This window comes from Heteronotia binoei, chromosome 8 (genome assembly GCF_032191835.1).
Source record: "Heteronotia binoei isolate CCM8104 ecotype False Entrance Well chromosome 8, APGP_CSIRO_Hbin_v1, whole genome shotgun sequence".
Taxonomy (NCBI): domain Eukaryota; kingdom Metazoa; phylum Chordata; class Lepidosauria; order Squamata; family Gekkonidae; genus Heteronotia; species Heteronotia binoei.
In genome coordinates, this window is record NC_083230.1 from 86740537 (window position 1) to 86767935 (window position 27399).

Consider the following 27399-nt stretch of genomic DNA (forward strand, 5'->3'; position numbering starts at 1 on the left):
CACCCCCAGCTCCACACCTGTCTGAGCATTCCGACTCGCCGGACGCGTCTCCTAGATCCCATGAAGGGTCTTCTCAAGAGGAGCAAGAGACATCCTCACCAGGGGAACCCTCCCCATCACAGAAGATTACGGAGGAGCAGCCTATTTCGCCGTCGGGGGATTTAAAATCCTATGGAGACCTCATTAAGCGAATGGCCCAGTCGTTGTCTCTTACCACTGTCCAACCACAACCAGTCATCACAGATAATGTCTTCGACATAGTCCAGATGGACACATCCGCCGCAGTAGCTTTACCCCTTACCAACATCATGCTGCACACTGCAAAATCCTCGTGGGAAAAGCCGGTTTCCACACCTGTATCATCTCGTCAGCTGGACCACATGTACCGCATTCAGGAGTCCAGTGCAGAATTCCTTTACAATCACCCGAAACCGAATTCTGTTGTGGTATCCTTGTCCTCCAAGACGAAGAAGACTCACTCTACTCCCCCTGATAAAGAGGGGAAGAAGTTGGACAACATCGGAAGGAGACTGTATTCAGCTGGGTCTCTGGGAGTCAAAATTGCCAACTACATAGCCTGTATGGGCCGATACCAATACGCCCTTTGGGATCAGGTTTCAAAGCTCCTGCCTAGCCTTCCGGAACAGAGCAGAAATGCTCTTAAGAAGATCCAAAAGGAGGGAATGACTCTGGCCAAGCAGCAGCTTAACTCAGCCAAACATTCAGGAGATACCTGTGCAAAAACCTTGACTACAGCCATCGCCTTAAGATGCCATTCCTGGTTGCGTTCCACAGCCCTCCAACCAGATACTCAGGCCTACATTGAAGATTTGCCATTTGATGGCACTGGTCTTTTCAGCTCGACTACAGATACCATGTTGCAGGAGATGAACAAGAGCATCAAGACGTCCAGAAATTTGGGGGTCTCTACACCTCGCTCTCAAACTAAGCGACAATGGCCAAAACCATGGAACAGGAAACCATATTCCAGATCTCTGGATCAACCCTGGCGCCCTAAGGCTACGTCACCTTTCTCCAAGCCGCCGTAAGTGTGGTGTATCTGAAGATACCTGGTGTCAGTCATGTTCAATGTTACCTGAACAATGTAATTTCTTATTTATTTTGCTTTGCTGTATACACCAACACCCTGAACTCTTGAATCTCTTGAGTTGCTGTAGCTTATGATGGAACAGGGGATTCCAGGAGCAATGCTCCCTCTAAGCTGTGGAGTCTTGTGAGCAAAAATTCTATTTTGTGAGCTACTGGCATTAAAGTTGTGAGACTCTGCATAAATTAATTTGCTCTGGGGCTATTCTTTCTGAGCTAAGATAAAAATGTGTGAGCTGAAGGCAAAAAAACTGTGAGCTAGCTTATACTAACTCAGCTTAGAGGGAACACTGGCCAGGAGTCTTAGCATGCCAATTTGTCTACTCACACTTAATCTAGAAAAATTCTAGCCCTATAGTGTTCTACAGAAAATAGCTCTCAGTTGTTGTCCAGCTTTCAGATTTACTGTCGACATTTTCAACTATCTGTAATGAATTTCTGCTTTAGTACTTTAGCTTTCACCACCATTTAACTAAATTCCTTACTGCCTTATTAGTCTCCCCCCACCTATTTATGTACTGCCTTTAAAAATGACTGAAAATGGCAAATGCACAAGTATTATGAAATGAAGTTAATCTCAGCAGGCCAATTGAAGATTGCTGTGGCAACTATGAAATCCAAATATTGCTGCCTAATGAGTTAAAATTATTGTATGGCCCTCTTATTAAGCAGTGGTACATCATGAAAGACTATCATTTGGCAAACATTACATAGCAAAATATGCTTCCCTGTATTCAAGGGAGGATTGTAGCACAGCTCAGCACAGTGCAGTAATCAAGAACACTGTAGCCCAGGGGCCACAGCTGCATTCTACTGTTGAATTGAGTCATCTTCAGACTTATATTTTAAACTTAACTTTTTTTCTTGGTGTCAGAAATACACTAGGACATTTTAAAAATTATGAAAGGATTCGACTGTTTTCATGATTTTAAAAATAATTTTTATGTCTTGGTATATTTTGGACAGAGAGCGGAAGATGAGCTAGACAGAGCCAGGGTATTGGCAAGGTTTGGGGAAGAAGCTGGTTCAAATCCCCATGCAGCCATGCAGTTCCTTTGGTGAGATTAAACCAGTCACTTATCTGTCAGCCTTCCTTGCTTCACAGGATTGTTGTGAGATCCAGTAAGAGAAGTGAAGAACCATGTATGCTATTGCTAGGTTAGCTTTATTCGATTTATATTCCGCCTTCCCTACAGAAGCAGGCTCAGGGCGGATCACAATACATAATAACAACAATATAAAAACATTAAGTTAAAATAACAATGGGGTGCTAATTTCAATACAGTGACCAATACTAAATAAATACGTAAGTGGCATTCAGTGGTCATAGAAATATCTGTTCAGATCTAGTGTTTTTGACGATGGCAGTGATTTCAGCTGATTCTAGTTAATAGTTATTTGCCAAACACAAGCTGAAATAGCGTGGTCTTATAGGCTTTGCAGAACTGGGTAAGGTCCTGCAAAACTCTGACATCCTCTGGGAGCTGGTTCCACCAATAAGGGGCGGTGACTGCTCTTTCTCGAGTTGTTTTAAGTCTTTTGCCTTGGCCTGGGGATTGATAACAGATTTTGAGTTCCCAATTGAAGTACGCTTGGGGAACATGTGGGGAGAGGTGGTCCCTAAGGTAGACAGGTCCTTGGCCATATAGGGCTTTCAAGGCAATAACTAGCACCTTGTAGCGAATCCGGTATGCCACAGGCAGCCAGTGCAGCAAACACAGCCGAGGCTGTATGTGGCCTCGCATGGAGAGCCCCAATAACAGCCTGGCTGCTGCATTCTGCAGTAGCTGCAGCTTCCAGTTTCAGTACAAGGGCAGCCCCATGTAGAGTACAGTACATCAGTCCAATCTCGAGGCGACTGTAGCATGGATTACAGTTGCCAGGTTGCCCCACTCGAGGAAGGGAACCAACTGCTTTACCCTCCTAAGATGATAAAAGACAGATTTGGCAGTGGCTACTGTCTGGGCCTCCATTGTTAATGAAGGCTCCAGTAGCACCCCCAGGCTTTTGGCGCTCTGCCAAAAGCCAGTAGGGGAATTGTGAGCTTCCTGGAGGAAGAGTGGGATAAAAATGTAAAGAATAATGTAAACAAAGCACTAAGAACTACTAAGCAGTGGAAATAGTACAGTTATTTAACCAGTGAAAATTCATGTTCATCTAGCAACTGCTTTATTGCAAATGTGGTGTGATGGTTAGATTGTTGGGTTAGAACAGGAAGACTCAGGTTCAAATCCCCATTGTGCTATGCAGCTTACTGGGTGAGGTTGGGCCAGCTGCTGTCTTCTCAGTCTTACCTGCCTCACATAGTTCTTGTAAAGACAGATGGGGGGGGGGGCACTGTGTAGCACCCAGAGTAAAATAAAATCTAAAGTGTGATATTGTTGAACCATTAGGATTGTTTGGCTGCTGATTAATTTTGCAGTCTAAAAGAGCCACAGCTAGCAATTCAAGATTTCCATGTATATACATTAGAAAATGCATAGTTCTTGAATTCTTTATCTCTGGATGACTGCTTGAAACATTCTAGGATGGCACATCTATGCAGAAGTGTTTTGCAAGCTACCATCATGTCAAATAAATGGCATTATTGAAATTTCACTGCTTTTCCTTGAGGGAAACATGATGCCTGAAAATGGATAATGGCACACCAAAGAGAATGGGCAAATGACCAACAAAAGTTGAAACAGGAAATCATGTTACCAATGGTTCATTGAAAAAGCTCTGAACTTTCCATGATATCGAAGGTGTCATTGCAAATCACAGAAATCCCATCTCTTCAGAGTTGTGCTCAAGACAGTTTACAATTAAAACAAGGTAACAGTATAGAAACAAGCCGCTGGAAATAAACAGCATAAAATCTATCTCTAAAGAAGCAGCAGACCATTGAAAAGGTTGGTACGGTAAAACTGCTAATTTTAAAAGCCTGGGTAAAAAGATGTGATTGGCTTCGTGCCTAAAAGAAAGTAAGGCACCGGATAAGCCTCAAGGTGGAGGGTGTTCCAGAGGCAAGATACCTAGTTGCCACCTGCCTTGCCTCTGAAAGCAGGGCCACAGAGAGCAGGGCTTGAGAGGCAGATCTTAACTAGCAGGCTGGAGAGCAGGGGAGCAGATGGTCCCTCAGGTACCCTGGCTTCAACTTGTTTAGGGATTAGAAGAAAGAACAAATGGTGATGGCAAGGAATGGCTTACCAGTGCAAATCTTTTGGTATGGGGTGATTTTACTAACACATAAATAAATACATTGATTCCCCCCCCCCCCGCCATATTCACTGTGTGCTTAGATTTTAAAATAAACAATTAAAGCAAAAATCCATGTTGTTTTCATACCATTGTCAGCTACAATTTAAAGTCTTAATTGACCCTACTTACCGTACTTAATCTACTTCCGTATGGCCTAGGTTAAATAACCAATTTTATACCCCTAAGTGCAGGGAAAGGGGAAAGGGGAAGAAGTATCAGTCCCATATCCTATGGATTCCAATTTTTTTAAAAAAAATATAGGTAAATAATGTTTGTTTAAATTTATATCATCTAAAATGACTGCATTCTCTAGTACTTTGTGAAAAAGTAACCTTAACTTTGACCTTCTGACTCGGACTTTAAGCAAGGATGGTGTCAACGTATCCCGAAAACGTCTGCTTTGCTCTACTGTAACCTTTTCATTTACAATATCTTGTACAAGAGACAAGCTCAATTTTGAGCTGCTTTGGACTGAGTAGGATATTTTCTGTCTCACTCCCCTCAGTCTCTGAGCTCATCAGCACTACCACCCTGGGGACTGGAAAGTCAAATCTGCTGCCAAACCTGGATCTTAGCAACATGCTCTTACTCATGACACTTTTTCGTTTGCCCTTCTGCAGAAGGTGCCGTTAGTAAAATGAATAATGATTACAGGGAGAGTTTTACAGAGTACAGCATGTAGACATCTGTGCCTTTGAACTTTGCACAGACTTTGCTTAGGGGACTGTAGCTCTGAAAACATAGGATGGATGTTGAAAGTGATGCAGTACCTCAGTTGGTCAGGCAATGATGCGGCTTCCCTGAATTGTCATTATCCACTGAAATGGTCATCAGAAGTGTTTGTTTGAAAGAGGTATTTTAATTGGCCTTTCAGAACAAGATTGAACACTCTGATAGTATGCATAGAATAATTTTTTAAAAGAGCTGTGTCTTTGTGCTGAGAGAAGGAATTAGCAATTGTATGTGACTAATGATGAGATGAAAGAGATTGCATCATAGGTAATGTGGATTTTATTTTATTTATTAGATTTCTATTCCATTATTTTCTAAACTATTAAAGGTGTGATGTTTTAAACACTTTGTCCCATTTTTCCCAGCAGCCGCCATTCTCATGAGAACTTGTTTCGTAGATCTGTGCAATTGGTTCCTGTTTCATCACTTCCATTTCTGGATAAGATAAAAGGCTTTTTCAGCTACTGGTTACTTTGATCTTGGATTTTGCAGAGAAGTAGGCTGGAGCCTTGCTGCCATAGCCACCATCTCTCCTTTATGATTGGCCTGCATCCTGGGCTTGTGTAGTTTTTCAGTCCTATGCCTACACAACAGGAATACTGCTAAGTATTGCCACTGTAAATATTGCTCTTGTCCCAAATATTTCTTCCTTTTCCTGGTTAATAAAGATACCATGTAAGGTGTTCTTCCTAAATCATGGCACTTTATTCACCTTCCCTTTCCCCCCTGTTCTGACTCAACTTCCCTGTGCTCTAAGCATTGTAAGCTTCCATATTTCCTTTCACTGTCCATATTGCCTAACTGGAACAGATTTTCACCTGTTTTCCTAGACTGAGAGTTTGCCAACTTTCTTGACAAGAAACTTGACTTTTCTGCTGGTGAAGATGTTATGAACTGCAGATTTTCTTTGTAGGTTATTCTAAACAGTTAAAACCTCTTCTTTAGGTATTGTGTAGTACCCTGTTTGTGAATGTGTGGTATGATAGTTCCCTGGACACATCATTTGTGCCCTTGTGTCTTCTGCTCTTAAATAAATGATATTTTTATTTGTTTATCAATAAAAGGAGAAAATATTTGTGAGATTAATTCAGATGCTTACTATTGTGTTCTCTTTGTTTCCCTTTCTTTAGAAATGTGAGCCCTTCAACTGCCACTTTAGAAAAAGGCCAACATAAAAGAAAGCTGACCAATTTTTGCTAGGCTTGTTAATGTCACTTTTAATATAAACTTAAAGACAAAAAACAATTTATTGGCAAGGCCAATGAGAATTTGTTGGAAAATACTCTGATTTTTTTCTTATATTGTTTCTAGAAATTTTGCGAATCAGTAGTAGCTATCAATAGCCAATATTTTGCATGGCCCATTATAGCTGTGAATGCCTTCTCCCATCCTTTGTTATGAAGAAATCCTATCAAATTTGCCATAAGACAAAGTATGGCTTGCTAAGACTGGCTTTTTAAAAACCCACTCTCTAGTTAGATGTTTAGACATCCTGTTATAGCAGTTTCTCTCTCTGAATTTGTTTTATAGTCTTTTCTACTGGACCATAAATATAGTTGGTTATGTTATGTCACAAATCCCAACATATTGCGGTAGAACTCCTTTGCTCTTTAACTGCAGCAATGGTAGTACAGATGCTATGGATTCAGATACAGAAACAAAGCTGCTCTTGATTTAATCCCATTACATGATGTTGATCCTCTGGACCACTGCACTCTTAGTAGGAATCTGGCTCTAATCCTGTAAAGATCAATCTTGCCCGCTACTCTCTCTATCCTGATTTTAAATCCCCCTTTAATCTTGTTAATTGCACCAATCTGTTTTCCCTTTTGCTGGCCTAACCGTACTGTTCCTTCATGGTTTGTCTCTGACCTGCTTTTTCTGTTGTGCTTGCAGATATAGGGGATTGGGGCTGTACGGAGGTTACTTTTTAGTACAGTAGCACTCTAGTGACTAACTCATGGCTTCCTGTTTATTTCTAGTACTTGCGTTATTGCAGTTAATTTATGTACTAGAAGAAATCACGCATTCAAGAGAACACTCATTCATTGTATTGAAAAGATGGGTATTTTACCTGGAGTGTTTGTGTGTTAGGAGAAGGCAATGATTCTGTCATTTTGGAGCTGCTGCAGAAAACAATGTCTGGAAAGAAGGCACATCTGCAGGTAAAATAAGTTCAAGGAGAGATAACCACTCAGTTGTTTAGTAGAAATGAGTTCCTGTATAGACATTGCCAGAGTATTCAAAAACCAGGATGTCATACCCCAAAAATCACAAAAGATTTTATTTTTTAAACCGGCACCTTTTTCCGGTCCATTTAACAACTTGAGAGAACCTTGAGAAGAATGACAAAATGATGTGCATTCAGACTTGGGGTTCTTTGTTTTTCCATCTTGTTCTGATCTGTGAGGCCTTGAATGTTTTTGCTACCTTTTATGTATTAGTGCACAGGGCTGATTTTTCACTATGACAGATGGCTTCTGGTTCAAGAAATTTAAGAAACAAGATGGGGTTTAACATATCCATTTTAGTATATTCTATAAGCTATCTTCTTACATACTGTCATCAGTTTGTATTTGTGGCCATGTGCACCTCCATGCATAGAGAAAAAGGAGTAATATAGATAAAACACCTCTTATCAAATTATAACAGCTCTAGATAAGAAGCAGTCAGTTAGTTCTAAAACGGATCTGTACTTGAACCGATACTCCCAAGCTCCATCATCTATCTAGAGACCTACTTTCTTTGTAGCTGGCTTTTTGTATTGCTACATGCAATATTGCTGGGATGTAATCCTCTACTGTTTGCAGTATTAGAGAACAGAGCAATATTGTGTTTAATAAAAGGAGAAATAATAATATTTTATTTTTATTTTATTTTATATTGGGGGGTGGGTGGGACGATTGTACTTATTGTTGTTGTTTCATCCATGTTTTCTTTCATGCCAGACCTTTAAGAAGCAGGAGTAGTTCTTTGGAGAATGATTATCTGCATCTTACCTGATCCCAGCAATTCTTGGGTTAAGGGAATTGCATTTGGGGCAACATGGTGACTGCATTGCCAGTAGCAAGAAGAGGGGAAACTTTGATTTCTAATCCGCTTTAGAGGAAGCTCCGTATCAGGGCCTCACAGAAACATCCAGTCAAGCAGCTCTTTTATCATAAAGGGGATTTTAATTAAAACTGTTCTCGCATCATGAGCGGAGTGAACGTCAGTGCCAGCCAGCCCAGTATTGGCCATTTATCTCCTTCAAACCACATTACTAATAATTGCAACATTAAATCAAAGTCAGGGAGATTAGAGGTCTGAATTGGGCAGGAAGCTGGTACCAGACCAGGGAGCTCCATATTGCTGAGTTGCAATGTGTGCGTTTGTCTCATCCTTTTGAGTGGAGATGAAGATGCTGTAGATTTCAGGTGAATCCCTCATTTGTAGGACATGAAGTTATGCTATATTCCAGAAATTCTGAATGGCTGCATGTCTGGAGCATCATAAATGACTAGTGGTTCTTATTAGTTCCATCTTCTCTCTTCTTTACTGCATATTCTTTAGTAATACTCTTTTCTTGTCCCACCCTCTATTAAGTGGGCCCCAATTTTGTCTCTAGTTTTGCTTGTTAAAAGTGCCTTCTAAAATGCTGTTAGTAGGAGTCACTAGATTAATCAGCCTTAAGGGTTCAGTGCCATCTTCTGACTCCCTAGAAGTTAGATCTGTGAGAGGAGAATGGCTAACACACATTCTATGTAGTGCATGTTCTGTTATTTCACAGGGTACTCTGTTGAGGGATATTTTGAACTGTTAATAACCTTAAGTTTTCTAATAGTTCTTTAGCTCAAAGGGCAAACACCCACTTGGATTTTAAGTGGATGGAGTACAGACTATTGCAAACATAAAGGAATTCAGCAATGTGTACTAGTGCTGAGTTCTTTGGTGGGTGAACACTGCATCCTAAGTATGGAAGGTGTTACTTTCTTATGAAGGTTGCTATTGGAATGACACTGTTATGAGGTATTGGTAGTGCAAAGCTTAATTATCTGCATTCCCTTTGATTTTTTTAAATTTCCATTTTTGGTTGTTATTTCTTTCCTGCCATCTGTGTCATCTCCTTTTGGTCTTCCAACAGGCAGTAGAACATATTCCTTGTCTGTGCTTTCTGCTCCCAAATCTTACTTATTAACTATATATATTTCCTCTTTAGTATCAGCTTTTGAACGACTTTAATTTTTGATACAGAAAGTACCTTTCTGTATTGAGACCTTTGATGTAAAGTAGCAAGAAGGCCTTGGGCAGTTTGTAGAAATGCTGAAATGTGAGCTGTGTTATATCAGCAACTGTTAGAACTGCCTCCTTTCACTAAAACATTCAAGTAGGAAGCAGTCTTTGGCGCACAAGCTTTATTTCCATTTTTAACCCTTCTTCTGTCTAGCTTAATAATGAATATCATGTAAAAAGAATTATGCATAGTTAACGAGTGGCATTTTTGAGAGCAACTGTGTCTACTGTATTACATACATTCCCAAAATTTCCATTAAAATTTTCACTATGTGATATTTAGATAAATAAATATGAATTATTTTCTTGGCTCTTACCGGGAGTACCCCTTCATGAAATCCAGATCTGAAGATGCAGTGGGTCCCTCAAATTCCAGGCATCCATCCTGCAAGTGTCTTGGTTCCATGTTGGAATCCTGGCTTCTATTTAGGTAAATGTCATTTCTAAGATCTTGATGACTAGGTGCAGAAACCACTCATTTTCAGATTTTCCTGGGAGTTACTGTATCCCACAACAAGACATCTGCCAAATTTCAGCTTTCTCAGTGTCATGGAAATGACTTTGGAAAGATGGGACTTGGAATATTTTCCACCTTCCTTTTCCCTTATCAGTCTCCTGTGATTTCTGAAAAGTTGTTGCTGACAGTCAGGGGGGGCTTGTGGATAATATAGGAGCATGGAGCACTTAGGTATGGCAGGATAATTGGGTGAAATTAGACCAACCTCCTTTCTCATGATCACTGGATACTGTTAGAGGGGGATGGTGGGAAGGATGTACTTCTATGAGTGCCCTGGCATTTGTGGTTCCAGCTCCACATGTGGCTTCCTTAGCTAGTCATGTCTGCCCAGAGAGAAAATTGGACAGCTGCATTTCTTACAGTATAGCTGTATACAATATATAATATTTGAAGGCCCCTCTCTTAGAAAGAGATCCCTGTTTTGTGTTGTTTTTCACAGCACACTCCGGAAAGTAACAGTATGTACTAGTGAGCACTAGTACTAGTAAGCACTATTTGATATCATCTATGAGTACCTACAAAGTGAAAACTAGAAAAAGGTGGCAAAAAGGGAAATATTGGAAAGCACTAAAACTAATGTGATTTGTTTCTATTCAATCAATATTAAGACAAGGTTTTATTCAGATATCAGAAGAGTTTTATGTAAGACAATTTGCAGCATTAGATAATCCCTGTGTATACGGTAGAAATAAGCATGATGTTTCTGAGTATACTTATTCTTTAAGTGTGTCTGATTTGGTCCACAATTAAGGTCTAGTAATAGAAGGATGTGTGTGGCTGTCTGTCAGTCTTATTGCGGCAGGCAGAACTCATCAGAAAATAAAGCTAGGAGTCTCAAAATTGGCCACCAGCTTCAGGATGATCATGGAAGCTGCAGTGCCAAAAATGAAGGTTATTGAACATCCAGTCACATAATATCTCCAGAGCATCTCTCTGCTATTTTCAGTGGAAACAGTAATGTACTCACTAGAAGACATGGAGGGTGGAGAATATTCCCTCCTTTGTAAAGCAAGGGCGATTAATTTTACTTCTCTGAGCTATGCTGCAAAAACCAGTCCTTTCTCTGTGACTGTGTTCTCCTTAATCAGCAAGGGTCCTGGCAACCATAGAAACTCTCAGGCATCTGTTTTTACAGACATTTGCCTGCATTGAAGTCTTTCTGGAAGCTGAAGCAAAGTCTTAGAGAAGAAGGTGAGCTGTTTGAAAGGAAACAGTGAAGTGCCTAAGTGTACACCTTTTCCTGCAGCTGCAACTACCATTAAATATGTCAGGTGCTGACCATATTTATTTGCAATACTGGTCAAGGAACACTAAACAATAGTGATTCGTTGTCAAAGCAACACATTGAAAATACCTATAAGAGAACAAAAATAGGACCAAATGCTACTTTTGATGTTCTCCCATGGAGTGCACACTGTCACAGTGGAATGAGCAGGGACTACCCCTGGTATATACTATAATACTGCTGAAAAATTTTAATGTTATAACATTAAATTCAGTGTTAAAATCTGCAGTCAGCCCTTTTATCACTGTGTAAGAATACTTATTTGCAGTTAACAGTAGTTTATTTAGTACAAAATTTGTGTTTTCTATTTTCAACTTTCTTTTTTCTCCTTACTTCTCTGATAGCAAGAAGTAATATATATGTGCTGTGGTAGTATAGAATATACAGTTTGCAGTTGTGCGTTTTGATTATTGAGCAGACTCACAATTTGCGTGTAGCAAACTAAAGCATTTATGCTTCCATATCTAATAAATATGCGTAATAGCACAATTTTATATACTAAGCTATAAGCAATGCATTTTATATTGTTGAAGTAGTAAAAACGCATTTAGATTTGATAAGATCAGTATTGTCTATACTTTATTCCCCCCACTTCTGCTTTTTTACCATTTCTTTGGAATTCTTCCTATGAATATTATTTAAAAAAATCAACTTCCCTCTAATGCATATGTATATGAATTAGATTTATCATATGTTCCCAGATAGGTCATATTAGGATATATATTCTGACACTATATCTGTCAGCCCCCCCCCCCCCCCGTAGGATGACAAAGAACAGCACATTGGGGCCATACACATACAAGCCAGGTGGACTCCCCAAGTATTCAGGAAACTGTGGCTTTGAAAAGTAAATGGGAAAAAACAACCTGTACAAAAGAGTTAATTGTGGTCTGAAAATGCTGCAAGAGAAAGAGAGCACCCAGAACATCAAGCTCCAGAGAGAAAATCATGGAAGGGATGAATTTGGGGGCTGGAGTGGGATTTCTAACCCCCACCCCTCCATTCCTTCCAGTTCTCCTGTTTGTCAGTACAGTGGATTCTGAAACCTTTTCTGATTGCTTTAGAGAGCAGATGGAAGAGGTAAATATGCATAAGAAATATGTATAAGAAACAAAGATTAAAATATATATTTTTGTTTACTTCAAAAAGTTAATGTTTTTACATTTATTTTGTTTACTTCAAAAAGTTAATGTTTGTTACTTTTATAAAAATGTAGATATTAAAATAAATGTAAGTTAAGGCAGGAAATATTTGTATGACAACTAATATTATTAGCATGAGCTGTTCTTTATATTGCCCCACTGGTGGATCACCTAATGGCTCCTGAGTTTTGGGCATTGTGTGATGCAGTCTGTTGGACTGGATGGGCTATTGGCCTGATCCAACATGGCTTCTCTTATGTGTGGTGGTATCTTATTTATTTATTTATATTTATTTATATTAGGATTTATACCCCGCCCTTCTCACCTAAGTGTCTCAGGGCGGCTTACAGCATAATAATTCAAACACTTCAGTTTAAAACATTTAAAAATACAATTAGAATACAATTAAACCATAAATTAATAAAAACAAGATAGAATAAAACCGGCGGTCTATAGATGCATTTTGTTCCAACCAAGATATTTTCATTGTCAGTTAATGTTATAGGCCTGCCGGAAGAGGGCTGTCTTACAGGCCCTGCGGAATTGCCCTAGATCCCGCAGGGCCCGCACCTCTTCCGTCAGCTGGTTCCACCAATAAGGTGCCGTTATTGAGAAGGCCCGATCCCTGGTGGATTTTAGACGGGCCTCCTTTGGCCCGGGGACTACCAACAGGTTTTGTGAACCTGAGCGTAGTACTCTCTGGGGAACGTGTGGGGAGAGACGGTCCCTAAGGTAGGCAGGTCCTAGGCCATATAGGGCTTTAAAGGTAATGACCAACACCTTGTACTGGACTCGGAATATTACCGGCAGCCAGTGCAGACCCTGGAGCCCCGGCCGAATGTGCTCCCGTCTTGGGAGCCCTAATAGCAGCCGGGCAGCAGCGTTCTGCACTAACTGCAGTTTCCGGGTCCGGCACAAGGGTAGCCCCATGTAGAGGGCATTACAGTAGTCCAGCCTCGAGGTGACCGTAGCATGAATCACTGTTGCCAGGTCGTCACGTTCCAGGAAGGGGGCCAACTGCCTCGCCCGCCTAAGATGAAAAAAAGCGGACTTGGCAGTGGCTGCTATCTGAGCCTCCATCGTCAGTGAAGGCTCCAACAGCACCCCCAGGCTCTTAACCCTGCCCGACGCTGTTAGCGGAGCGCCGTCAAAAACTGGCAGGGGGATTTCCCTTCCCGGGCCGCAGCGACCCAAGCAAAGGACCTCTGTCTTCGCCGGGTTCAGCTTCAGCCCGCTCAGCCTAAGCCACCTAGCCACTGCCTGTAACGCCCGGTCCAGATTTTCTGGGGCGCAGGCGGGCTGGCCGTCCGTAAGCAGATAGAGCTGGGTGTCATCAGCATATTGATGGCAACCTAGCCCATACCTTCGGGCCATCTGGGCAAGGGGGCGCATATAGATGTTAAATAACATCGGGGAAAGCACCGCCCCTTGAGGCACCCCGCAATCAAGCGTGTGTCTTATGAAGGATGCAAACTTTATGTAACTTGTTTAATTAGTCTGAATGTAGAAGCTTCCAGAAAGCAACTCCATACGGTAAAAAAAAAGTTGCTTAACGTTTCAGCAAATAAGCATGTACCAGAATACTGCGGCTTCTGTCACCTTTCCGACCAGGCAGATGGTTCTGAAATAGCTATTTAGTAATGGGGGAGGAATTTGAAGAAAGGAGCATACAGGTGAATGGGGGGCAAAAGTCACATTATGCTACAATATCATCAGTGGACATTAGGTGACAAAAGACTATATGTTCTGCGCTTTTAAAAAGTTCAATTCTTTAACCTACATAAATTGTGTAAAATAAGCAACCTTGCATATATTTGATTTTTGGGTAATTTATTTTGACATTGGTAGCCATGAGGAGGTCAAAGAGCTAGACTGAGGATGGAAAACCCTGTCCTCTGATGACTGGGGATTGTATTTAGTTCTCCCATTTGGCTTCAGAGTTTTTAGGAGTCCTGGTCAACCAGGCACTCAAACAATAGAAACTGAGTATTTTTTTTTTTTGAGACCACAGTAAAAAGTCCTGTATTTTGCTGGTGAAGGTATACTGTCTGTACCCCACTGTTCCCTTCAGGCCACTTCTAAGTCTTCTAAGAATTACTGGTCTGATCTCGGGTTACAAATAACACACAAGGCATCTGTGGCTCCAAAAGTAACTTCTGAACCTGCTGGTCTTTATCAGATTAGCTTAGCATCTGTCCCTGTCTGTTAGATTTCCAACATCCTCTTGTAGGAATGTGTGCTTCTGGAATGGTACAGGGAAGTTTTCTAAAATGGGAAGAGCAGCTGGCTTTTCCAAACCTAGCCCCCTTCCTCGCCCTCTGCTATCCCATTTGCTGACAGCCAGAATTAATCCTCCCAAGTTTGACTGGAACAGCTGAGAGCATGCATCCTGCATAGCTCAAGGCCTCTCGGTGGCTTCAGATTGCTTTCTTCCTTTCTCCCTCCCTTTCCCACTTAAGTACTGATTCAAGCAGCTGTCTCTGTCTGGGTTAAAAGCAGAGAGGGAGGTGTTAAATGATACGATCATATATTTGGTTATGTTAAAAAAAAAGCACCAAACCTCTTCATTGCAGATATCAATGTGGTGTCTCTCTTTCCCCTCCCTCTGCATCGTCAAAAGGATTTGCTATGCTAATCCCAGCACCTGTCTCTGCTTGGGACAGTGAAAAAAAAAGGTCTGGGGGTGGAGGGCGAACCAGTCCCAAATGCTTTTTACTGTCCTAGATTGAGAGTGTTCCCTCTGACGCACCTAGTGCCCAGAACATATATCCTTTTGGCTCTTATGTGCTTGCTTGCTTGCTTCCTCTCTCCTTTGTCCACTGCTGCATTCCCTTCTTCCTGGCTGTCATTCTGTTTGCTTCTGGGAATTGCAGGAGGGTTGTTCGCTTTCAGTTTGGGAATTGTAATTTTTGAGGCTTCTGGTTCTTCCTTGCACACCTCGGCTTAGCGGTGCTGGATCCCACTGGGGAAGCAGGGGGGCTGATCTGAACCCAGTCAGGCAGTTCCTGTATTTTCAGCTGAGCTAATATCAACCTGAGTATAAACCCAGAGGCCTGAGCCAAGTATTTCACAGCATTGCCAGAGTCCTGTGCACAAGACTGCAAAGAGGGGGAGACGCAGGCTCGCTGTTTCCAGTTCTTTGTCTGCTATAGAACTGGAGAATCCTTTGGCTATGTATGGTGTATATTGTATGGATTACCAGTACCCCGTTGTCCAGGTAAGTACGGGAAAGATCACACTGGGCGGCTGCTTCATGTTGTGCATGTTTCCCATTGTACATTAGCTTCATAAGCTGGCTTTAGAGAGGGTGATATTTTCCAAGCTCAGCTATTTGGCATGAGGTACAAACTGCACTTTCTTAAAAGCTCTTTTCCTGAAGTCAAATCTGAGTTGAAAATTTGAGAACCAAGGCTCTTATGGGGGAATTTATATTTTCATTAAGGAAATTGTTCCTGGTATAGATTCAAGGGGTTTTTGTGCATTTCCTTGGGTGAGAAATGGCTTTCTTACAGCAAAATCCAGCATATGGTATTCACTAAGGCCTTCTCATTGGTTGATGGGTGCTGCATCACTGAGGAGCATGTGACTTGGAGATACCTCCTTTCTAGCTCCAACAACTAGAAAAAGTACCATTTCCACTTTGAATTCACTCTTAGGAAACTGACATGTCACATTTTTTTAATCTGCTCTAGCCTTTACACGTACAGGATTAGTGATCTGATAGGAACACAGTGAAATGCTTGTGTTGTCTTTTGCAAGCGCTTTTGGCATTTTTAGGAATGAATACTGTTTTAATGGTGGTGTTCATTCCTTCTTAGTGAACAGTGCTTACTGAAGTGGGGATCCTGTATCTATGCTTCTTTCTATAAGAAGCAACCATTATTATTTAGGAACATTCTGATTATAGGGCATGACTTAAGAATGGCAGCTTTTTGTGATTTGTTTAATAGGGATGGATTCTGTAAAATGAGTTTTCTGGAAACAAATTCTGATGCCCTAAATAAATTTGGGATCTGATTCAGCATACTGATCTCGACGTATTTAGCAAACAAAACTAAAAAAACACTTGCTTGGAATGTTGTATAAATATATTAAAAGTTTTATCCAGTAGCCTAAATTACTTGAAACTACTTGAGCATGATTTTTAAAAAGCCAGTGATGTCAATTAAATGTATTCAGACAAGTTTAGAATTCTACTTGAAAATTATTTTATTGCAATATTTGTTAATAATTGAAAACATAACTCAGAAGCATACACTTTCTTTTTGTGGCTTAAACATTAAGGATAAAAATTAAGACCCTGAGCTATCAGCCTTAGAACACACAAAGAGCAGTACATGGTATATCACTGTTGTTGCCCACCAATCTGTTTCAGCTAAGCTTTACTTTCTCTGTGGGACCTTAGCTTAATTGACCATAGAAGCATTTATACTACTAGTTGGTTGCAGTATCGGTTAAGGTAACCCTGATTCATAACTGCTTAAGCCACATTCTCTAACTCTGGTTCTCCTTGTAATAGGTCTCTGAGCAACTTGTGCATTATGTTGTTCACTGATATGTGTACTTCCTAGGGATATTCTCCTGAAAAATAACCTAATAACTTTGAATCCGCTTAATTTGGCTTTATTGTGTCCATTCATTGTGGTACTAGAAAGTGCTGGCAAGTCACAGTTTATGATGATCCCATAGGGCTTTCAGCACATATATGCTCTCAAGTTTTGCTTCAAGGCAGTGTTCACTCTAAGCTGAGTTAGTGTGAACTAGCTCACAGTTTTTTAGCCTCTGGCTCACACATTTTTGTCTTAGCTCAGGAAAAATGGCCCCAGAGCAAAGTGATTTATGCAGTAGCTCATAACTTTAATGCCAGTAACTCACAAAGAAGAATTTTTGCTCACAAGACTTCACAGCTTAGAGGGAATATTGCTTCAAGGTATTTGCAACTGTTATAGTTCACATTAAAGGGAGGGAGCTATGTGAATTATCTTGAATTTCAAATTATACTTTATTTCCAAGGCTAGAGTATGGAATTTTGTTTTGTTTTGTGTCTTGCTTATTTCAGTGGAAAAGGTTTCCTTAAGAGGTGGTGGGTTTTCTTTCTTTGGAGGTTTTCAGATGGCCATCTGACAGCAATGCTGATTCTGTGAATTTAGGCAGATCGTAAGAAGGAGGGCAGGAAGGGCTGCCTCACTTGTGGCCCCCTTCTTACATGCCCAGGGAAATGCTGTTCGCCACTTTGGGATCAGGCAGCCATTTTTCTCCAGGCCAGTTTTGCCAGAGATCCTGAAGAGGTTTTTAAAAAATTATTATTATTTTGCCATCTTTTGGGCTTGGAGCAGGGGTCACTGGGTGTGTGCGTAATGGGGAGGTACTTGTGAATTCCCTGCATTGTGCAGGGGGTTGGGCTAGATGACCCTGGAGGTCCCTTCCAACTCTATGATTCTATTACTTTAATGCCATGTATGAAAGTTAGTATAATTACCAACTGATTGATATGATTTGATTTAATAATTTTGTAATGAATTAATATGATTATATTGTGCTTTTTGATCACAAAATACTGCCCTGGAGGCTTACAAAATAATATAATTTTTTTAATTATATGAATTCCAAAATAATAAACAACAGTATAAAATATTAGAGCAGTAAAATGCATCAAACATTAAAGTAAAACTCAGGAAAGCATAGTAAAGAAAAATAGCAGAATTCTTATTGTAGTAGTGTTTAGGAGAAAAGAATCAAATTTAGTTAATCGAATTAAACATCTTCCTAAATAAAGTAGTCTTTATGGGTGTTAAAATTAACAGTGGTGATGGCAATTGTCCCTCATGGGGGAAGGAATTCCATATAATCAACACTGCTGCTAAAAAGGCCTGTCCTGTGTAGACATACGCTAAATTTCTGAAGATGTTGGGATAAGAAGCAAGGCCTTCATATTGGAGAAAGTTGCCTTTTAAATACCCTGGTCTAAGACATTTTGGACTTTAAAGGTCACCAGCACTTTGAATTAGGCCTGGAAATAAACTGAGAGCAGCTAGGGATATCACAGAGTAAGTACAATGTTATCAAGCCAACTAACATCTTTTAAGAACTGGACAGCTGCATTCTGGCTGTGTTAGAAATTTCTGGAGAGCTGTTCCAAGACAGTCCATGTAGTGTAGTGTGCATTACAAAAGTGTCATCTGAAAGTCCTCAGTGTCCATGTAACTGGCTAAGAGCTCTCCAGAAGATGTCATAGCTGGTATATCAACCTAAGCTGGCAAAAAGATCTCTTGTCTACAGCATGCACCTGCACATCCATGATCAATGCCAGGTCCAAGAGAACACCTACATTAAATGTCTTAATAGGGAGAGCACAACCTCATCCTACAGAAGTTGTATACCATTTCCAGAATTACCTGCAAATATTGTTCATCCGAGTTATGACTGTCTATTTTTTTCTGTTTTAAAGTTATGGAACTAGCTTTATCTCAGTACAGGTGGTAATCATCATTCCCCAAAACCAGATTGGGAGGACTATATTTGTACTAACGGAGAAGTTCAGAACTTGTTAGTTGGTACTGCAATACCTATTTGATGGTGAATGATATTTGTGATCAAGATGAGTCTGAGAAGAAATTCTGTATTGGGCAACCCACTCTTACACATTCTGTTTCTGTCTTTACAAATTGTCTGTGTCTGCAGTCGTGGGCTTTAATAGTTGTTGGTTAGCAGTTACAATCCTGAATAGCAGTGATAAAACCTTTAGTTTCTGTTTGAAGTCAATCTTGCTTTTATCCACTTCACAGATGGACTGCACCCACATTTCCTCTGTTGAGGCTTTCTGAGTATTTCTTATGCAGGGCTTTGGATTTCCATGTTTCAGTTCTTTCTTTGATAATGAAGGCTAGCTGGAATGATCTGTCACTGAGGTTTAGAGCAGTGAAATTTTGATCAGCCTTAATCACTCCTTGAAGTGATCAGATATCCTGAAGTAGATTCAGACTTTTGAGGCTTGATTCCACCCGCCCCCCTGCCCTAGAAAGCCTGTATTATTATTATTATTCTGACATGTTCCTGTCACCAGTTCTTTGATATCTCATTTCTATTCCTCAAAAATCTACTATCTGCTGAGACCCAGAAGAATTCATAGCCTTCATAGCATTTGAGTTGTGATTGCACTCCTTCTTGGAAGGCCTGGTGGTTTCAGTTCGATAGAGTGCTTAGTTTAGCAGTCATTTGAGTTCTGCTATTTTCAGAGGTGCAAAGGGCTTGATGAGCTCAAGGGCTACAGCTCAGGTTGATGAGCTCTAGGGCTGTAGTTCAGGAATTCACATAGGGCTATGGAAAACTTTTGCTAAACCTTCACAGTGGTGGTATTGGCTAGCCTATGTGATGAGCACCAGTCATCCAAAAACGTGGCTTGAGATTTTTATTTGATCTCTTCTTAGGGTACCTAGAATGTAGACCACTTTGCACTTCATGTAATGTGATCTTACATTTAAATGTCTCTCTGTTAACATTGATTCTGATAAATGTGGTTCCTTACACTTGATTCTTATTTCCAGGCACAGATCCAGATCCAAAGAGTATGCTCTCTTTGTGAGCCGGTACAGAAATGTGAGAAATATAAATTAAAATGTTGGTCTTATTCTTTCTCTGAGAGCATAAAACGAAACCTTTGTGGAATCTGGTAAGAAAATGTGCTGTCTTCAAGAATAGTACCCAGAACAGAAATAACATTCATTTAGTCAGAAAACTCCAACTGGTGCAGAATGCTTCAACTTGAATACTGTCAGAAGCTAGGCAGAATATGCATATTACAGACACTTCATTGGCTGTCTATCAGTTACTGGGTTCAGATCAAGCTCTTGGTTATCACATTCAGGAAAGCCTTTCATGACCTTGAACTCTCCTATCTGCAGGACTGCCTCTTCTCCTGTGCTCCCACATGACAGCTTCGCTCATCTGAACAATGCCTTCTGAAGGTGCTTCCAAGCAAATGTGCAAGATCAAAAACTGCCTAGATACGTGCAGACTCTGATGGGTCCCCCATTTTATGGGATGGCCTGCCTGGGGAGGTCGGGAAGGTTCCTCTGTTTCTGTCATGCCTCACACTATATAAAATAATCATTCAGGAGGTCATTTTTTTAAAGGTAATAGGGCTGTAATAGAATGGTTCAGAAAGGTATTTTCATAAAGGGAACAGTTTATACCACTGTGTGTGGTGTACATTTTCTGTTTTTATTGTAGCATCCTTCTCTTAGTGCATTGTTTCCTACTTTTGTAATTCCATTTTCTAATTTTTTGTAATCCTAGTCCTATTGCATTGTTGTCTCATGCTATTTGACTGCATTTTTTAAATGTTGTGTAATCCTCCTTGAGTCTTGGTGTGAAAGATGGCCTATAAATTAAGTAAATATTAGTTACAAACAACTCTAGGCATAGTTCTCTCAAGAGAAAATGTTCACACAGTATCAGAAAGAAAGGCTGGAAAAGTGCACTCTGACTGAACATATACTCAGCCAATCAATGTGTTTAAAAAAACTTCTACAAAGCTTTTTGCCCACTCCCCCCAAATGGACATGGAAAAAAGTTAGCAAATGGAGAATTTTCAGGGACTGTACATGATACAGTCTCTTTGCTTATTTTGACACTGGGCTTGGATTTCTCTATCTGTGGACCCGTCTAGATATAAACATAGCATCAGCCATTCTAGCTGTTAGGTTATTTTTTTTTAATTCCATTTTTCTCTTGCTCTTTTTCCAGGGTTCTCAGGGTGGCCTATTTGGTTGTCCTGGGACCCACTGCATTTTATCCTCACAACAATCCTGTGAAGTAAAAGAAAGAATGACTGGCCTAAAGTCACCCCAAAATATCCATGCTTAGTGAGCTTTGAACCTGGGTCTCCCTGGTCCAGCTTGAACATGCTAACTGTGCTGCAATTGGTTACAAAAGGAGCTTGTCATAAATTATACATTGGAGTCAGGTGGGTTTCTTATATCAGGGAAAGGGAATTGATCATACTTAGTTATTAATTAGTTTAATTGCACGAGCTGATACTACTCTACCTGACACTGCTGTGATGAATAGAGTCTCATCCTTCTGCTGGCAGTGCAGAACTTTTGAATGACACTGGGACATATGATAGAGTAGTGCCAGGGGATCACCCCTGTCTGTGCTGGTGTGCAAACTTTGTTCTGAGCCCCAGCTGACTCCTTGGGTATTTACTGGCAGTAAGAGTCCACCAGAAACAGAGAAACTTAAATTCCCTGGGCTATGCTGCTGGCAAAATGCATGGTGTTAAGTGTTTAGAAGGTCAGCCTCTCAACATCTCATGGGTACCATGTTGTTTACAAAATGCTGCATGGTCTTCTGTCAGCCCCCGAACAGCCATTTCACAGTCACCCCCCCCCCAGCCCTCATATTTCAAGATGAAAGGGACATGGAGCCACTCAAAAGCCTTAGTTCAGGGGTGTCAGACTCATTTGTTAGGAGGGTTGGATCTGACACAAATGGGACTTTGAGGGGCTGGGCCATGTGTGTAATAAAACATAATGTGAGGTAGCAGAGATATAAACTTTATAAAGGACACAAACAAACACAATTAAAGATATTATGTTTTAACTTAAAATAAAAACATGCTTAAATCTCTTGCAATATTTTGTTTAAAATGGAAAGTTGGGGGAATAGTGGGATTTGGCAGTGCAATTGTAAAATAAAACATCAAGAAAAAGCACAAGGATCACAGCAGAAACTAAAGATATAAAATGCCGGGGAAACAATGAAATGGCATTGAGAGCTTCTCTTCTCCCCCCCCCCCCCGCCAAGGTCTATTCAAATTGGCAATGGTTCTCCAGTGTGATATCTCCCTTTGTCTGCGGGTTCCCATGTTAGAGTACTCACTAGGCACCAGTTCGCAGGTCCATTGAGCAGAGACAAGCTGGTTCAATGCATCAGATCTTTATTTGCAAGGACAGAACTCCAGGAAGCATGAGTGTGGGAACACTAAAAAGTGAAACTGATCCCCAGGTCCAAGAGGGGGTTCTTCTGCTTTCCCAGGCTCCTTCCCGCCCCCAGTCAGCTGGCTGGCGGGGGGAAGCCCCGCCCCCGGAGGACCATGTGCCTTTCTACCTCCGGAGGCTTCAGTCTCCGATTGAAAGGCTTCCTCTTGGATGGTGTGTCTGTGTTACTTTGAAGAAGTTGGCAGCAACTCGTGAGTAGAGAGGCCAATCCCTCACTTCAGAGTTGCCAGAAATGGGGTGGTGCGAGGGAGGGAGACGTCTGCTGAGCACTTCACTATTCCCTATGTGGAGATCAATTCTCATAGGGTATAATGAGGAATTGATCTGAAGGTTTCGGGGGCTCTGGGGAAGTTGTTTCTTGAGGTAGAAGCACCAAATTTTCCAGATAGTATTTAGTGCCTCTCCCCAAAGTACCCCCCAAATTTCAAAATGATTGGACCAGGGGGTCCAATTCTATGAGCCCCCAAAGAAGGTGTCCTTATCCTTCATTATTTCCTATGGAAGGAAGACATTTTAAAAGGTGTGCTTTTAAATGTCCTTTTAAATGTGATGGCCAGAACTCCCTTGGAGTTCAATTATGCTTGACACCCTTGCTTCTGGCTCTGCCTCCAATGTCTCCTGGCTCCACCCCCAAAGTCCCCAGATATTTCTTGAATTGGACTTGGCAACCCTAATTCAAACACATTGCAGCACAGACAGAGTTGCAAGGAAAATGTGGAATGGATTTTCCATTAAGGTCTCTGGGCCCTATCTGTCTGTGCACAGAGACCTTAATGGAAAATCCATTTCATGTTTTCTTTGCAGCTTTGCTTCCTGCTGCAGCCAGCAAAGACAAGGCAGAAAGATCAGGGAACTTCCTCAGCTTTGGAGCTTCAAAGGGTAGAGGGAGAAGGGGAGGAGAAAAGAGCCCTTTGGGACTGATTAAAGCTCTGGGCAGGCCAGTTGTAGCTCATGGGCCAGAGATTTTTTTCTAAGGTAGCTTGTGTAGTAATGTATTGCCATGGAAGCCATTTGGCATTCCTGGCTGCCAGTATGCCCGGTGGGCGTTCAAGATTCTCCCATTGTTCCCAACAGGTAATCCTGTCAGTTGCTTTAGTACATCTCTCAGGGGGCACTGTTGTGGCACCTAGCCTCAAGCCAGGGGAATGAGAAAGCAGGTTTGGGATCTTTGTTGGTGTGTGGTTGCCCCTTTGGGTTAAGCCTCCAAAGGCAGGGTACCTGTTAGGGTTCAGAAATGGGAGAGGTAAGCCACAGAGTATGGACTTTGCTCTCCTCCTTGGATGTTAGCGCAGATTGCTTGCCCTGTAATGCTAAGTGTCCTTTCTGTGCTTTTTCTACCACCAAAGTGCCTTCCTGCTTTCTCTAAGTCCTCACAGCAGGGAACTCTGAAACAGAGTCCTATGCTGCGCACCCTAACTACTGAGTTGTAGGATGTCCTGGCTGAAATTTTCATAGGGTAGGGGGTGCAGTTGGGTGCTGAGGAGGGGGTTTAGCTGCCCCAGGAGGGAGTTGATTAGCCAAGTCTGTAGTTGGCATCTTGAGTTCCTCTGAGGCTAATTGGTATGGCTGCAGTGGGCGGGGTGGGGAGGGCAACTTGATTTTTCAGTTCAATTGGTGCTTATGGGCTATACCATGTTTTTTGTTGGCATAACTTTCTGCCCCTGGCAGAGGGTTCTGAGGCTGAAGGGGCTCAGGGAGCCCAGTAACTCTGGCCACACACCCCAAACCACCCAGAATCATTTTGACACAACACCTTAGTTGTGATCCCATGGATCTCTGCTGGTGCCCAAGAGCCATGGAGAGGTGCTGGGGTCCTGCAGTGTTGTAACTGGTCTAATGCTGGCGCATCTCAGACAAGGTTTTTAAAGGATCAAATTGGCTCCCTGAGCACTTTTGCTCCCCTTAGGATTGGCCTGTAAGTTCTGTAATAATTTTTCCAACATACTAATTGCTGCCAAAATTATTCACATTTACATCTCCTTGAAAATGTTTTGTGTTTACAGTACACCTATGGATTATCATTAGCTAAGAGCCACGTGGCGCAGAGTGGTAAAGCTGCAGTACTGCAGTCGGAGCTCTCTGCTCACGACCTGAGTTCGATCCCAGCAAAAGCTGGTTCAGGTAACCAGCTCCAGGTTGACTCAGCCTTCCATCATTCCAAGGTCAGTAAAACGAGTACCCAGCTTGCTGGGGGGAAAGTGTAGATCAGGGGTCCTCAAACTACGGCCCGCGGGCCAGATGCGGCCCGCTGAGGACGTTTATGCGGCCCGCCGGGCTATGGCAAAATCAGACCGGAAGTGACGTTCGACCTGAACTCGCGTTAGCAACGCACACTTCCGGCACTGGGCTGAGGCAGCGGAGACAGAGTGTGAGGTGATACCGAAGTGAGGTGAGTTCCCAGGCCGGGATGTGTGATGTGGGGAAGGGAGAGAGATGCAGAAGACGGAGAACTGACAGCCCGCGGCCTTGTACAGTAACGGCAGTCCGGCCCTCCAACCGTCTGAGGGACAGTGAACTGGCCCCCTATTTAAAAAGTTTGAGGACCCCTATTTAAAAAGTTTGAGGACCCCTATTTAAAAAGTTTGAGGACCCCTGGTGTAGATGACTGGGGAAGGCAATGGCAAACCACTCTGTAAAAAGTCTGCCGTGAAAATGTTGTGAAAGCAGCATCACCCCAGAGTCGAAAAAGACTGGTGCTTGCACAGGGGACAACCTTTACCTTTTTTAATGTTGTAGGTTGTCTTGCATACCTTTTAATACTATACATTTTGAGTAAGATCTTTTAATAAACATTTCACCCATTCCAAATGGGGTGGGGAGTGTCATAGCCGCTTTTTCCACTACGCCCTGAAATGTCCCAATTCTCCTACTGGAAATATGAGGGAGGGGTTCCCTCAGGGGGAAAAAAAAGACCTCCCTCCCCATGCCTTCTCTGTTCTTGCTTTCTGTCTGCTTTCTTCTAGTTCTCAGCATCTGGGCCCTGGTCATACTGTGCTCACCACACCCAGCCCTCACTCCCACCTCCTCTTTGGGCCAGCTGGCTGGTTAATGGAATAGACAGGCAGTGCCACCTCATTCACAGGCCTGGCTACACCTCCCAGCCCCTTCCTTCTGCTCTACCTGTGCAAGTCTTTCCTGCTCTTCTGTCCCTAGAGTGAGGTGCCTGCTCCCTCTACTGGGGACCACAAAGCAGGAGTTTGACTGGATCCTCACATCCAGAGGCCAGGACTTTGGAGGCTCATGGTCAGACCTCGCACGTTGTCTATATATTTTTGTTGTAAATTTGGGGAGGGGTGTTAAGTGGTCTTGAAAAGATCTGTGTTCCAATAATTGAATGGCAAATTAAGGTTCCTTGGTCCAGCGTTGTTGGTTTTTTAAAAACCAGTGCATAATAGATGACAAGATAGTGTACCTGTGACTGTTTTGACTGTGAGTTTGTATGCTTGTGAGCAAGACTCATCTTTTTAAAATATACTTTTTGTCCTAAATAAGAATAATTTGTTGTTGTTGTTGCTAAGTCTTTCTCCCACATTTGCATTGTGTGTGTGTGTGTGTTTCTGACCTAGAATGCAAAATTTGCCTCCATCTTCTTTGTTTTCTACTTGTGTACTGTCTAGTTGATTGCTAAAAGTTGCTGTAGATTTATGTGCCTTGACAGAATAAGCACACAAATCAAGATGCTATACTGACTTTTCTTCAGAATATATGCTATTCATCTTTTGAACTGGAGAAGGCAGAGTTGTGATGTGTAAATGTTTCCATAGAAAACCAGGATTTGTAGAGACAATGTGAATTTCAGTCCCCACTGCATGATACATGAGTTGCATTACATATGTTAGATTGGCACTGTCATTCTTTCACAGTATGGTCTGTGATTGGCAAATGGTGCAGCATGCTCTATTATGGTAGCTTTTGCCACAATTATCTGTAATTCCATAACTACCAGAAGGGTATGAAGTCCATGGACTTCCCTGTTAATATTTCTGTCAAATTGGTACAGACTCTGACTATGCTTCCTTGTTAGACAAGGCTGATTTGTACCTCCTGCATTGTGTTTGAACTTCAAATGCAACACCTGGTTCCCTGGATATTTTAGGAGCAATTTGGACTGAAGAAAACGTCAGTGGTTTCATTTAAGTAACTGAAGAGAGATTATTTCTCTCCTCAAAGTCATTTTGAATGGCCACAGATTTTTGTTCTAGGGTTTCCTTGCTCTTGGCAATGTGGTTAGCGGTAGGATATATACCATAATAGACTCTTTTGAGCTTGGCATTCCTTCCCCAACACAGCATGCTTAGCTTTAGTTCACATGTTCAAAAGAGGAGCATTAAGTATTTTCATGCCGTTATTCAGGGTCCATTTTGTGTTGGTGTTAACTTGATTTATTTTTGCTTTATAATCCCAGATGGATAGATGTGTTAATCTCTAGCAGCAGAATAAAACAAGACTCCAGTGCCACCTTAGAGACAAAATTTATTCCTGCGGTAAGCTTTCATGACTCAGAGCTCACTTTATCAAATAGTTGAGGGAAGATGTTACAAAGAAAGATTTGTTCAAAAACCAGTTGCAATAAAAAGAGTAACCAGTTCACTCCTATCTGACTACAGTTGGTAATGGCCTTCACCCACTGTGAGTGAAAGACTGTTTTCATTGGATATTGTTTTAAACCAGCCCCCCCCCCCCACCCCGTTATAAATATAGGGTCGACCTAGTGGATGTACTTTGATGCATCTGATGACGTGAGTTCTCGCTCATAACAGCTTATGCTGGAATGGATTTTGTTAGTCTTTAAGGTGCCACTGGTCTCCTGTATTACCTTATCAGAGAGCACATTTCCGGCTCCCTGTTGCAACTCTTGAGTTGCTTCTTGCTAAGTGCATCTTCCATGTTCTGGGGGATACAGCTGCATGTTCAGCTGCAGTAGTTCTGCTGGATGTTTATGCATGGCTACACTGCGTCAGCTGCATATGTGGGTATCTTTAAAGAACTACTGCTTCTTTAAGATTGGAAGGGAATAGAGAGCAACAACCATGGTACTGGCTTGTTGAACACATAATGGTACACACAGTTCTCTTGCTGTCCTTTCCAGTTCTGTGGAATATA

The 27399-nt window shown here is 41.7% G+C and overlaps 1 protein-coding gene across 14 annotated transcripts in view; it reads left to right on the forward strand.

Moving 5' to 3' along the window:
• Nucleotides 1–27399, forward strand: part of RBFOX2 (RNA binding fox-1 homolog 2) — a 268012-nt gene that overhangs the window by 103586 nt on the left and 137027 nt on the right. The window contains exon 1 of one of the 14 annotated variants that reach the window (XM_060245536.1): nt 15081–15512. The exons of the other annotated variants lie outside the window; for them this stretch is intronic. Coding sequence (XP_060101519.1) covers nt 15468–15512 — 45 coding nt within the window. The 5' untranslated portion in view covers nt 15081–15467. Of the gene's footprint in view, nt 1–15080; nt 15513–27399 lie in introns of those variants that run through there. 14 annotated transcript variants of the gene reach the window in all.